This window comes from Lepidochelys kempii, chromosome 14, assembly GCF_965140265.1.
Source record: "Lepidochelys kempii isolate rLepKem1 chromosome 14, rLepKem1.hap2, whole genome shotgun sequence".
Classification (NCBI taxonomy): Eukaryota; Metazoa; Chordata; order Testudines; family Cheloniidae; genus Lepidochelys; species Lepidochelys kempii.
In genome coordinates this window covers 35,189,705-35,203,238 of record NC_133269.1, presented here as the reverse complement: position 1 = coordinate 35,203,238, position 13,534 = coordinate 35,189,705, and the positions used below count along the sequence as shown (strand labels likewise).

At 43.5% G+C, this 13,534-nt stretch overlaps 2 protein-coding genes across 2 annotated transcripts; one reads left to right on the top strand and one right to left on the bottom strand.

Moving 5' to 3' along the window:
* The first annotated feature begins 5,665 nt into the window (after window positions 1-5,665).
* Window positions 5,666-6,613, top strand: LOC140898172 (olfactory receptor 14A16-like). Its single transcript, XM_073311602.1, has one exon. It carries the CDS (start codon window positions 5,666-5,668, stop codon window positions 6,611-6,613), a length of 948 nt encoding a protein of 315 aa, XP_073167703.1.
* A 4,127-nt stretch (window positions 6,614-10,740) lies between these two features.
* On the bottom strand, window positions 10,741-11,673 carry LOC140898171 (olfactory receptor 5V1-like). Its single transcript, XM_073311601.1, has one exon. It carries the CDS (start codon window positions 11,671-11,673, stop codon window positions 10,741-10,743), a length of 933 nt encoding a protein of 310 aa, XP_073167702.1.
* Window positions 11,674-13,534: the final 1,861 nt, after the last annotated feature.

The window sequence follows — 13,534 nt, the reverse complement described above, 5'->3', positions numbered from 1 at the left end:
TTTGCATAGGTGAACACAGACTCAAACCCTTGGATCTTAACAACAATGAAAAAGCAATCAGGTTCTTAAAAGAAGAATTTTAATAGAAGAAAAAGTAAAAGAATCACCTCTGTAAAATCAGGATGCTAAATACCTTATAGGGTAACCAGATTCAAAACATAAAGAATCCCTCCAGGCAAAACCTTAAGTTACAAAAAGACAAAAAAACAGGAATATACATCCCATTCAGCACAACTTATTTTATCAGCCATTTAAACAAAACAGAATCTAATGCATATCTAACTAAATTGCTTATTAACCCTTTACAGGAGTTCTGGCCTGCATTCCTGCTCTGGTCCCGGCAAAAGTAACACACAGACAGAGAGAACCCTTTGTTTCCCCCCCGCTCCAGCTTTGAAAGTATCTTGTCTCCTCATTGGTCATTTTGGTCAGGTGCCAGCGAGGTTATCTTAGCTTCTTAACCCTTTACAGGTGAAAGGGTTTTTCCTCTGGCCAGGAGGGATTTAAAGGTGTTTACCCTTCCCTTTATATTTATGGCACTCTCAGAGTTACTTCCAAAGTTAGCAGAGTAAAATTTGACTTCCAATTTTTAAAGGATGCCTTTTTTGCCTCTAATCACTTCTTTTACTCTGCTGTTTTAGCCATGGTGTTGTTTTTGTGTGTGTATATACATTTAGTTTGAGTCTCTGTTATGTTTTTGACTAGTCTCCATTCACTTTGCAGGGATTTTACCCTTGTGACTGTTCCTTTTAATTTCCGTTTAACTAGCTTCCTCGTTTTTGTGTAGTTGCCCTTTTTGAAGTTAATTCTACTGTGGTGGAATTCTTTGGCATTTCCCCCCCTACAAGGATGTGACATTTAATTACATTATGGTCACGGTTTCCAAGGGCTGATTCTCCTCTCACTCAGCCATTAACATAATAGATCTGCTATTAATAATTAATACTAAATTTCTCTTTTCAACCCACCTCTCTTTGACCTTGAGCTTTCTACCTCTCCCACGTGCAAAACACTCCTGGACTGTATTCACTTCAAACTTCCTATCTGTTCATTCAAACACATATAATCTGTTTCACAGTGGCATCATTCAGGAGTAAGCCACTGAAATAAGCAAAAACAACAAGGAGTCCTTGTGGCATCTTAGAGACTAACAAATTTATTTGGGCATAAGCTTTCGTGTGCTAAAATCCACTCCATCAGATGCATGGAGTGAAAAAATACAGTAAGCAATATATATATATATATATTAGAGCACATGAAAAGATGGGGGTTGCCTTACCAAGTGGGGAGTCAGTGCTAATGAGGCCAATGCAATCAAGGTGAACGTCACTCATTTCCAACAGTTGACAAGAAAATGTGTTGGAAATGGATGACATCCACCTTGATTGCATTGGCCTCGTTAGCACTACAAATGTAATTTTTCCTCTCTTGATATTCACCCCTTCTTGTCAACTGTTGAGAATAAGCCACTTCCACCTTAACTGAATTGGCCTTGTTAGCACTGACCCCCCCCCCCCCACTTGGTAAGGCAGCTCCCATCTTTTCATGTGCTGCAATATATATATACTGCTTACTATGTTTTTCACTCCATGCATCTGATGAAGTGGGTTTTAGCCAACAAAAGCTTATGCCCAAATACATTTGTTAGTCTCTAAGGTGCCACAAGGACTCCTCGTTGTTTTTGCTGATACAGACTAACACCTCTACCACCCTGACACCACTGAAATCAATGTAACTCCAGGAGTTAGTTTGGCCTGATGTTTCTCTCATTGTCATTTCTGTGCATAGCTATGATAATATGAAAAATAAACAGAGCTCTGATTTTGCCTTCTGTGAGCATCATACATCCCATGATGGGACCTCAGGGACCTTTCCCCAAAGGCCCTTTAAAGCACACATTTTATTAATAAGTCTCCTTTCAGCAACCTAGGCAGTCTGCACTGGTGAAGAATCAGGGAGGTCTTCCATATGCGAACATATGCGTCTTCCAGCCCAGGTATGCTTCATGGACTCTATAGCTGAATAACTTATGTGTTTGTTCCCACAACCACTCACTGAAAGACACACAACCACATCTCTCTGATTTTCAGATTGGCTGCCATTAGCTTCTTTACATATCACCATAAAGCTGGAGAACAGCAGAGGTTTGTGTGGATGTGTGAGATGTGGGTGTGTGATCAATGATTTACATAGGGGTGTATCTGTTTCTGTCTGAGTGAGCAAAAAGGGGTCTCCTTGGGCCAGTAAGATTTTGAGGTTTATCGATTCATAGATTCCAAGGTCAGAAGGGACCATGGTGATCATCTAGTCTCACCTCTTGTGCAACAAAAGTGTGCATCAGCTCTCAGAAATTCACTTCATTTACACTCACATAAATATAGAATGAGTGAATCTCTTTTTGAGCCTGTGATTTCCTCATTCTGGCCAATGACTTTATCTTATTTGTATACAGTTCTAATTCCTGTTTGAACTCCTCCTGCTACTCCTGTTAATTGGCTAGATGCTGCTGCTAATTAATCTGATTTGGCATAATTTTTGAACAGTCACTGCATTAAATAAGATCTTATCTATCTATCTGCTTACCTAGTGTCAAAGTTTGACTCAGACTCACAATTTATCAGACCACTCTGTTTTATTAGCAAAGCTGCTCTGCTAATACATTTAGAAGTGAGCCCCCCGAGTGGGGCTTGTGTCTTTTAATTTATACAGTGTTTTGGAGAACAAGTTACAGAGAAGTTACAGACAAAAGAAGGAAAAAGATTTTAGTCACCACCCTTCGAGATCCCTGAGACCAGTCACATATCTTCAATTACCTGCCACCCTTAACAATCTCCTTTAACAGCTTCCAGTTAACTTAACTAATTGCCCTTCACACCTTCCATTCTGATGCCTGCTTCTTAGACGTGCTGACTCTATCTTAATTGCTTCTCCATTCAAAAGCTAACTGTCCCTACGCATGATCCCTCAGATACTTTGTAACATCTTTTGGCATGCCCTCTCATATACAATGTATCCAGCATGTCCCCTTATACAACGTTATACTTATACAATGTTATACTTCCACACTAGATAATTGTCTGTCAAAATGCAAGTGATGGTCTATCTATCTTGCACCTTCCTCAGAAGTAGTTGTTACTGGCCACTGTTGGAGAAAGGATACTGGGTTAGATTGATTACTGGTCTGATCCAGTATGGCAATTCCTCTGTCCCTATATTCCTATCGCTGTCTGTCTGTCTTTCTGTCTATCTCTCTATCATTCCCTCTTTTCTCTCTCTCTCTCTCTCTTTCTGGCTGAGGTTTTCAAATCTTCCCAAAGTATTTTGATGTCCAATTCCCAATTAAAAGTAATGGTATTTGGACATCTAAATCCTTTTTGTGGCTTTGGCTATACCTCTAGGCTTTAATACTATGCAGAACATCACCATAATACCTGGTGATTTAATGAAATTATACAATTAGATAGATTCCAAGCAGTCATCTGAAGCTGAGGCACTCATCACCTTTTAGGAAGGGCTGAGCACCAGAGCTGGTTGAAAAAAGTTCCATCAAAGCATTTTTTGGTGAACAAGAGGAAACATTCTCCCCCCAACCCCCCGCCCCAAGAAATGTTGTCCAAATGTGTCCTTGTTTTTCCAAGCAGCTCTAGTTAGCACCTTGTATGACTGGATCATCTAGTCAGTGTTGCTCTTTAATTAGGTCAAACTTTGCATTTTGTTTGAATGTAATGAGCACGCTAGCTACTATGGCTTGTGGGAGTGAGTTCTATTCCATGCTCTGTCTATCTCTCTGTCTGCCTGTTTGCAAGGGTGTTGTGGTCCCAGGATATGAGAGAGACGAGGTGGTTGAGGCAATAACTTTTATTGGACCAACTTCTGTTGATGGCAGGTACAAGTTTCCGAGCTTCACAGAGCTCTTCTTCAGGGGTGGGGAAGGAAAGCAGAGTGTCTGAGCTAAATACAAGTTAGGACAGATTTTTAAGCATAAGGGGTTCACACATGCTGTAGGAGACCACTTAAAATTGAGTGGGCAATTAAGGATTAGCAGGCAGTAGGGTGTGTCACAAATTGTTGTAATGAGCCATAAAACCAGTGTCTCTGTGGAGTCCATATTTTTTAGTGTCTGGAAGAGTTATGAATTTAAGGTGTCGTGCAGGTTTTTTTTTTGAGGATGAGGACTGACAGCTTGTAAATGGAGTGATTGCTTTGTGAAAAGTGTTCACTCATGGGTTTTGTCCTTTATCATTTTTCTGTGTGAGTTCATTCAAGAGCATTGTGATTGTTTGGTTTCACCCACATAGTAGTTGTTTGGACATTTGATGCACTGGATGAGGTACACCACATGTTGTGATAGGTGTGTATAGGACCCATGAATCTTGAAAAGTGAGTTGTGGGGAATATTGATCATCGGAGCAGTGGGGATATGTCTGCAGGTTTTGCATCTGTTGTTCTGGCAGGGTCTGGTGCTGCTTTGAGTTGGTGTGTCCTGGTCTGTGGTGAACTTGCTTCTGATGATGAGCTTAACGAAGTTGGGGGGGTTGTTTGAAGGCCATAACAGCCTAACCCTCAATTGCCCCAGTTCATTTTAAGTGGTTTCCCAAAACATGTGTTTACCCCTTATGCTTAACAATCTGTTCCAACTTGTATTTACCTCAGACACTCTACTTTCCTTCCCCACACCCAAAGAAGAGCTCTGTGAAGCTTGAAAGCTTGTAGCTTCCACCAACACAAGTTGGTCCATTAAAAGATATTACCTCACCTACCTAGTCTGTCCTGTCACACACTCACACATATCTGTGGCCATATTTGACTCTTTCCATGACCACACTAAAGTCTGGACCTTCCCTGTCTCCATAATTATACTTCTGATTGGCAATATAAGCTACTTGTGTCAATTAGTCGCTGAGAGCAGCAATGCCTAATTACCTTTAAAAATTGGGAGCTAGATGACTAAATACCTTTACAAATTTGGGCCCTAACTTGGTTAGGCGCTTTTTAAAATCCTGCTAGGTTCCTGTATGCATCTTGAGGCGCCGTTGAAAATCTGGCCCATAGGCAATTTTCAAAACATTGCTCTGCATCTGCTAGTTTGGAAGCTGTAGCAAAACCACAAACTTCTTTATGTGTTTCGGCTCCTAGATGGGGACAAACACATCTTCAGCCAGTATGTTAAGCAAATATATGGGTAAGTTGGGGTGGGGGGATATGAATAGTTGGTGGGTGGAGCAATCGAGGATGGATAGCGCTGGCTGTCACTATACACTATACCTAGGAATGAAGCCATCAGCTCTTAAGAAACTCCAACTAGTTCATATTGCTGCAGCGCATTTAGCCACACAGAGCACCACAAGCACATCAAACCTGTCCTACACTCTCGGCACTGCTTACCCATAGAATAGTGAGCTGAGGCCGAGGTCTTGATCCTTATCTTTCAGTTGTTCAGTGGCTAAAAGATGTCCTAAAGCTCCAAAATGAAGACTGTGATTGACAAGTGGACAGACCTAGTCTGTCTGTCTGTCTCTAATAATTTCTTCACCGCACATCAAAATGGTATGTGTGAGGTGTAAAGATATTATAAAGTTAAGTAAACAGAGTCCATGAAGTCAGTTTTTAATCTTTCTAAAAGTTCTCTTTCTCCCTCTCTTTGCAGAGTGGCTCCTGGAAGGACATGGCCAATCAAACCACAGGGAGTGAATTCTTTCTCATGGGAGTCTCCAAGAATCGGAAGCTGCAGATTTTACACTTTATGGTCTTTCTGGCTATTTACCTAGCTGCCCTCATGGGGAATCTTCTCATCATCACAACCATAAGTCTTGACTACCACCTGCACACCCCCATGTACTTCTTCCTGAAAAACCTATCCTTCTTGGATATTTGTTTCATTTCAGTCACCATCCCCAAGTCCTTCATCAACTCCCTCATGAACAGCCAGGCTATTTCTTTCCAAGGATGTGTATCTCAGTTGTTTTTCTTTCTTTCATTCATAGAGACAGAGCTTGTGTTCCTCACCATTATGGCTTATGACCGTTACATTGCCATCTGCAATCCTCTGCATTATACAGTAATTGTGAACAAGACAGCGTGCTGTAAGCTAGCATGTGGCGCATGGCTGGGTGGTGGTGTCTATTCTGCTTTGAACACTGCTAGCACATTTTCACTACCCTTCTGTGGGTCCCTTATCGACCAGTTCTTCTGCGATATTCCCCCATTACTGAAACTGTCTTGCTCCCATCCTCACATCGGTGAGACTGTCCTGATTGCATTTGGTATATGTGAAGCTTTATGCTGCTTTGCTTTCATAACTGTGTCTTATATTCACATTTTCTCTGCTGTGCTAAAAATCTCTTCAGTGGAGGGGCGTCTCAAAGCTTTCTCCACCTGCCTGCCTCACCTCACAGTTGTCATGTTATTCCTTGGTGCTGGTATCTTTTCATACATGATGCCAACTTCTGACTCTGCATTCAAACAGTACCTGGTGGCTGTGTTTTATTCTGTGATGCCCCCGCTGATTAATCCCATCATCTATAGCTTGAGAAACCAGGAGATAAAAATGGCTCTTGGAAGAATTTTAAGGAAGATTCTCCTTCAGAGGAAAGCAATGGGCATCCCTTTCTGAGGACATTTCATTCTGCCAGGCAGGCAGCATGGCCTAGTAACCAGAACACTGGTAGGGGAGTCAGCAAACCTGGGTTCTATTCCGGGCTCTCCTGGTGGATGACCCTGTGCCTCTGTTTCCCCATCTTTAAAATGGAAATAATGATACTGAGCTTCTCTACAAAGTGTTTTGAGAGCCATCAGTGAAAAATGCTGCATCAGAGCAAGATCTTATTATTATCATCCATCCTCCCATTTTCTGTTTCTCTCCTGGCTTTCTTTTAATGTTATGGATAAGACATCAGAACTCTGTAAACTCCCCAGTGGGGAAAATGTAACAGGGATGAGACCAAACAATAAACACAACAAAAGGACGGGAAATAGTAAAGATCTAAACTGCAACCAGCAGAAGTGGAGACCATTTCATTGTATAAATGCAACAGGAACCACCAGAGTGGTGAATTTGTGCCTAACGCCTATCAGTGTATGAAATATTTCACCAATACTTGCGAACTCCGGGGAATGCAGCTTTCATCGGTACAGCTGACTTGTTCTCTGTGAACTCTAGCTTCACATGCAGATAAATCCTTATTCCCAGCTACAGACCTCTTGTGCTGAGTAGGGTGAAGGCTATTAAGGAGACACACACACACACACATGCACTGGGATCTCTAATGCAGCCTCCACTTTTGCCCTTAATGTTAAAATAAAGGTTAACACTCTGTAAGCGGCTGCTCTTTGTGTATAAGGTGGACCTACTGGTCTTTATTGAGCCAAATACTTATGTATTTATTCACATCACTCCAAACTGCACTAAGCGTGTAATCTGACCTGAGTAGAACAATAACACACCCTGGACCTGTGTAGATATCAGTTTATTTAATGGGTCTCTCTCTTTCTAAGTATTCCTGTGCCCCTCATAACCCTCCTCACACACACCCATGTCCCTATAGTCTGGCTCACCACACCAGACTAGCTTGTGCCCCTGCTCCCCTATAGCTCCACTCACAACCCCATATTCTCCTATAATATGACTCATCACCCACATATCTCCCTATAGTCCAGATAATCATTCCTCATGCCCACTCACCTCTCAGCTCCCCTGGCCTTAAATCTTTCTCCACATAGCTCCACTCATTGCCTCTGAACCCCCCAGTTCCCTCTGCCTCCCCGTAGCCCCATTCCCTCCTATATCCCCACCCCTTTGCACCCATTGCCCCCCACGTTCCTTCCAATTCTCAATCACAGTCCTCATTTTGCAGCTTTAGGACATCTTTTAGCCACTAAACAACTTGAAGATAAGGACCAAGACCTCGGCCTTGACTCACTATTCTATGGATAAGCAAATTGGGCCATGTCCTTTCCCTTTGGTTCTTGAGTCCAGCAACCCAAAAATTACCCAAAGTCCCTGGTCACTGCAGCCCCAGAGTTCAAAAGTTTATCTGCAGAGTTTTACCTCCCAGCCTGGGTGGAAATGGGGTGGGGCACATTACATGTTAAGGGGAACCTTACACGGTCAGAGGCCGACTGCCCCGCCTCTCCATGGGGTTCTTCTGCAGCCTTCACTGCAAGCCGCTCCACTCCATCAGCCATCCCATAAGCCACTCCGCTTCACTCCACCAGCCATCCCATGAACTGCTCTGCTCTGCCAGCCATTCCACAATATATCTTCAGCCCCCCACCTCCCCCACTACTTAACACAGCACTCAGTGATTTCAGCTCTTAGTAATTTTAGCTCTTTAGTGATTTCAGCTTATAGTAGGGGAAGCCTCAGTGCTGGCCCACAGTGAATTCAGCTCAGCAGCCTGTATTTAGGCTCCTAATAGAATCAAAATTAGCTCTGCTATTCCACAGTGATGAGGTGAGGTTTTGGGCCCTCAAAACAGGCCCACACCACCTGGTACAAGAACCTGCCCCCCAAACCCTTTCAATTCAATGAGTTTTGGAACCCATGTCCCTTGCCTAGCGAGTGTTACTTAGTTGATGGTGAGTCCCTCTGTCATAAAACAGTTCCACTGTCCTTGATTCACATAATCAGGGTAACAACACTTTATTCTGCCTGCCCCAATAACAGAGAAACTGGGGATCCCACAGCAGCCCAAGTGACCATTTGCACAGCTATGGCCTCATTCTAGGCGGGGTGGGTGTGCCTATGCAAACAAGATCAGCCCCTGAAGTTCTTTTCCACAGCTCACCACTATTCACCACCAGATGTAAGGGTAGAGCTCATCCTGACTCTGCTTATATACACATTGATACAAACAAGTTGTGTTTTACTCTCCTGATGTTAGTTACCGCCCTTGTCCTTGTACCTGCTAGTTCGAACAAAACATCCACACCCATTATCCTGTCATTCCCTCCTTTTCTTACGAGGGGTCGATGTGTTCTTGTACCATCTCATAAGAATGTCTTTACATAGTTACTTGAGAGATCTGTGTGTTTTTGTACCATGCTCTTTGGTCAGGAATGTGCTTACTTGGTTAGCTGGCACCTGATGCATTGCTATTTTGCCAAAGCCAGGCCTACTCTGGTTCCCAGCCTTTGATTCATATTGGTACTCATGCATAGGGCTTCAGCAAGGCCTACAGCCACCAGCATCCATTATACATTGTGTCTTCTTATCTTTGGTGCCATCTTACGATCAGTATAAACCTCTTTTTACCATCTGTTACTGTTCTCTGCTATTTCATTTACTGATTAATTTACACGGCTTTGTAAATAAAGCAATTTTTTTGGAATTCACCATGTGTTTTTTGTTCTCTGTTCTGTGAGATGAGCTGATGAGTTGACTATTATTGATTTTGTTTTGTTTTATTTTATGTTTTGTTACTGCTGGAGGAGACCAAACATTTTGAAACAGAAAAAAAATCCTCAAAAATAGTCTTTTATAAATTGGGTGTGTGTGTGAGTGTATGTGTGTGTGTGTGTAAAAAGTTGTGGACATTTTAATTTTTTAGGAGTTTTTTTTTGCAATTATTTGTATGATATAAAAATTTATTGAAATAGTTGATTTTTTATTTACCTGAGCAGGTTCAGTAAATGAAAAATTGTGCTAACCATTTTGAGAATTATTTTGAATACAATTTCACTTAAATATTGTAAAAAAAGCCAACCATTATTAGCAATTCAGTACAATGTTTAATCAGAAAAGACAAAAATAGGACCATTTCAATGTTCAAACTGAAAACAATGTCTAGATTTTTATTGTATATTGTTGTAAATTTTATTTTTTCATGTTTTCTCCAATACTACTGAACATAGATGGGAAAACACAAAGGAGAGAACTTTAGCCCCCTGTCATAAATATAAAGGGAATGGTAAACACCTTTAAAATTCCACCTGGCCAGAGGAAAAACCCTTTCACCTGTAAAGGGTTAAGAAGCTAGGATAACCTCGCTGGCACCCGACCAAAATGACCAATGAGGAGACAAGATGCTTTCAAAGCTGGAAGGGGGGGGTGGGGAGAAACAAAGGTTCTCTCTGTCTGTATGATGCTTTTGCCAGGAACAGAAAAGGAATGGAGTCTTAGAACTTTGTAAGTAATCTAGTTAGATATGCATTAGATTCTGTTTTGTTTAAATGGCTGATAAAATAAGTTGTGCTGAATGAAATGTATATTCCTGTTTTTGTGTCTTTTTGTAGCTTAAGGTTTTGTCTAGAGGGATTCTCTATGTTTTGAATCTGATTACCCTGTAAGGTATTTACTATCCTGATTTTACAGAGGTGATTCTTTTACTTTTTCTTCAATTAAAATTATTCTTTTAAGAACCTGATTGCTTTTTCGTTGTTCTTAAGATCCAAGGGTTTGGGTCTGTGTTCACCTATGCAAATTGGTGAGGATTTTTATCAAGCTTTCCCCAGGAAAGGGGGTGTAGGGTTTGGGGAGGATTTTGGGGGGAAAGACATTTCCAAGCGGGCTCTTTCCCGGTTAGATATTTGTTAGACGCTTGGTGGTGGCAGCAATAAAGTCCAAGGGCAAAAGGTAAAATAGTTTGTACCTTGGGGAAGTTTTAACCTAAGCTAGTAAAAATAAAGTTAGGGGTTTTCATGCAGGTCCCCACATCTGTACCCTAGAATTCCGAGTGGGGAAGGAACCTTGACACCCCCAGATAATATTGAGAAGCCTCTGGGAGGGGGAATTTGCCCCTTTCATTGCAAACACAATTTCCCCAAGAAAACTTTTCTCAGAGCCCCCTTCACATCCTTGTTCCTCAGGGTGTAGATCAGTGGATTCATCATGGGGGTTACTATGCTGTAAAGCACCGAGATCAGTCTGTCATTGTTCAGCGAGTAGCTGGAGATGGGCCGGATGTAGGTGAAGATGGAGCTTCCGTAGTATAGCAGGACGATGGTCAGGTGGGATGCACAGGTGGAGAAAGCTTTGAGTCTCCCTTCTGTGGAGCGTATCTTCAGGATGGTGGAGATGATGTAGACATAAGACAGGACTATGCACAGGAATGGAGTCCACCCAATGAAGACCCCAATGGTGAGCAGGATGATCTCATTGAGGGAGGTGTCCCCACAGGAGAGTTTGAGGAGGGGTGGGATGTCACAGAAGAAGTAGTTGAGCTGGTTGTCCCCGCAGAAAGGCAGCTGAAAGGTGAACAATGTGTGCACCACAGAGTTGAGGAAGCCACTGGCCCAGCAGGCACCAGCTAGCTTGAGGCAGAAGGCTTTCCTCATGATGAGGAAGTAGTGCAAGGGGTTGCATATCGCCACATAGCGGTCATAAGCCATCACAGCCAGGAGGATGCACTCCGTGCCCACAAAGGAGAGGAAAAAATAAAGCTGCACGATGCAGCCTGCATAGCTGATCCTCTTCCTTTCTGCCAACAGGTGCACCAAAATCTGGGGGACATTGGTGGTGGTGTAGTAGATGTCCAGGAAAGAGAGGTTCCCCAGGAAGAAGTACATGGGGATGCGGAGCTGGGGATCTGTGCAGACGATCATGATGATGGAGATGTTCCCCACCAGAGTGCAGAGGTAGGTGACCAAGAAGATGCTAAAGAGCAAGAACTGCAGCTGCTGGAGGTTGGAGAACCCCATGATGATGAATTCGGTTGGGGCAGTTTCATTTGCCATTTCTTCAGAGCTGAGAAGGATGACTCTAAAGAGAATAAATGTAAGGAATGAGGCTGAGGTTTTCAAAGCCACCTAAAGGATTTGGATACCCAGTCTGCATGACAATTTATGGGAACTGGGCACCTAAATCCCTTTGGTGGCTTTGGAAATCTCAGATTTAGGTTGTTTGTGAACTAGAACAGAAAATTTTAGGGGATAATTTCAGCTTAAATTGTGCAATATAAAGGCAAGAAAATGTACCTGTGTGTCTCTTCATGTGTGTGTTTGTGTTTGATTGCATGATTGTGGTTGTGGTTGTGTATGTGTGTGTGTGTCTGTGAGAGTTTTATTGTGTATATTGTGACAAAGCTCTGTCCTTGCCTCCATGGGTCCTGAGTTTCCTGGCAGATTTTGCTAGCCTCAGAGGCTCACTGTGACCCTCCACATAACCCTTCTCTCTCTAGAGACAAAGATCACAGTCTACTGAGCCATTTTCATCATAAACCAGCGAGGGGGGTGAGGAGAAGTTATCCTTCCTGGCACAGTCTCTGTTGTCTCCCAGTCTCAGTGATTAATCAGGGGGCAAAGGTGGGGTGGGGGGAGCCCGGGCCCACCCTCTACTCCGGGCTCCAGCTCAGGGACCCTAATAGTTTCAGCTATGGTAGCTGACCTTTTAGAAACATGACATGTAGAATTCCCGGGGCTACTTCCCCCACAGCAGCCCTCACTTCCTCAAGCTCCACTTCACCCTTACCACAGGGCCTCCTTCCTTGTGCCCGATATGGTGTGTACTACTCAATCTCTCCAACAGCGCAACTTCCTCCCACAGCTCCTGACATGCACACCCACCTGACTAACTGGGAGGCTTTTAACTAGTTTCAGCCAGCCCCTGATTGGTTTCAGGTGTCCCAATCAACCTAGCATTCTCCCTGCCTTCTGGAAAGTTCTTAATTGGCCCCAGGTGTCTTAATTGACCTGGAGCAGCTGCCATTTCACTTATGCTGGTACCAGGGATTTGTTTAGCCTGGAGCTAATATATCTATCTCCCACTACTTTTCTATAGCCATCTGGCCTTGCCCCGTCACATACCCCCCCACCCCCCCTCAACACCATAGAGTTGGGCAACTTGGGACGCCAAGGAGTATGCTCGTGACAGACCATCAGCGTTGCCATGGTGGCATCCAGCCGTGTGCTGTATGCGGAACTGGAATGGGTGGAGGGATAAAAACCACCTGGTGACCCTTGCATTCTTTTCCTTATTCCACTGCATCCACTGGAGGGGTGCATGGTCCGTCAAACGAGTAAATCGCCTGCCTAAGAGGTAATAACGCAGTGTCTCCATAGCCCATTTGACAGCAAGGCATTCTCTCTCGACTACTGCATATTTCTGTTCTCTTGGGAGAAGCTTTCTGCTTAGGTAGAGGATCGGGTGTTCCTCTTCTCCCACCATTTGCGACAGAACTGCCCCCAACCCCACCTCGGCAGCGTCTGTTTGTAAAATAAATTCCCTGTTAAAGTCCGGGGCTATGAGTATGGGGTCATTACAGAGGGATGTCCGAAGGTCTGTGAATGCCCCCTCTCCTGCGTTGGTCCACTTTACCATGTCTGGATCTCGGGCCTTCACCAGGTCCATTAGGGGACTTACCCTAGTGTTGAAGTGGGGAATAAAACTTCGGTAGTATCCTACCACACCTAGGAAAGCACGGATCGGCTTCTTTCGGGTCGGCTGGGGCCAGTTTTGAATTGCCTCTAGCTTATTCATTTGGGGCTTCACTATGCCCCTTCCCACAATATATCCCAGGTACCTAGCCTCTGCTAGCCCTATGGCGCATTTAGTGCAATTAGCAGTGAGGCCAGCCCGCCTTAAGGAGTACTGCCTCAA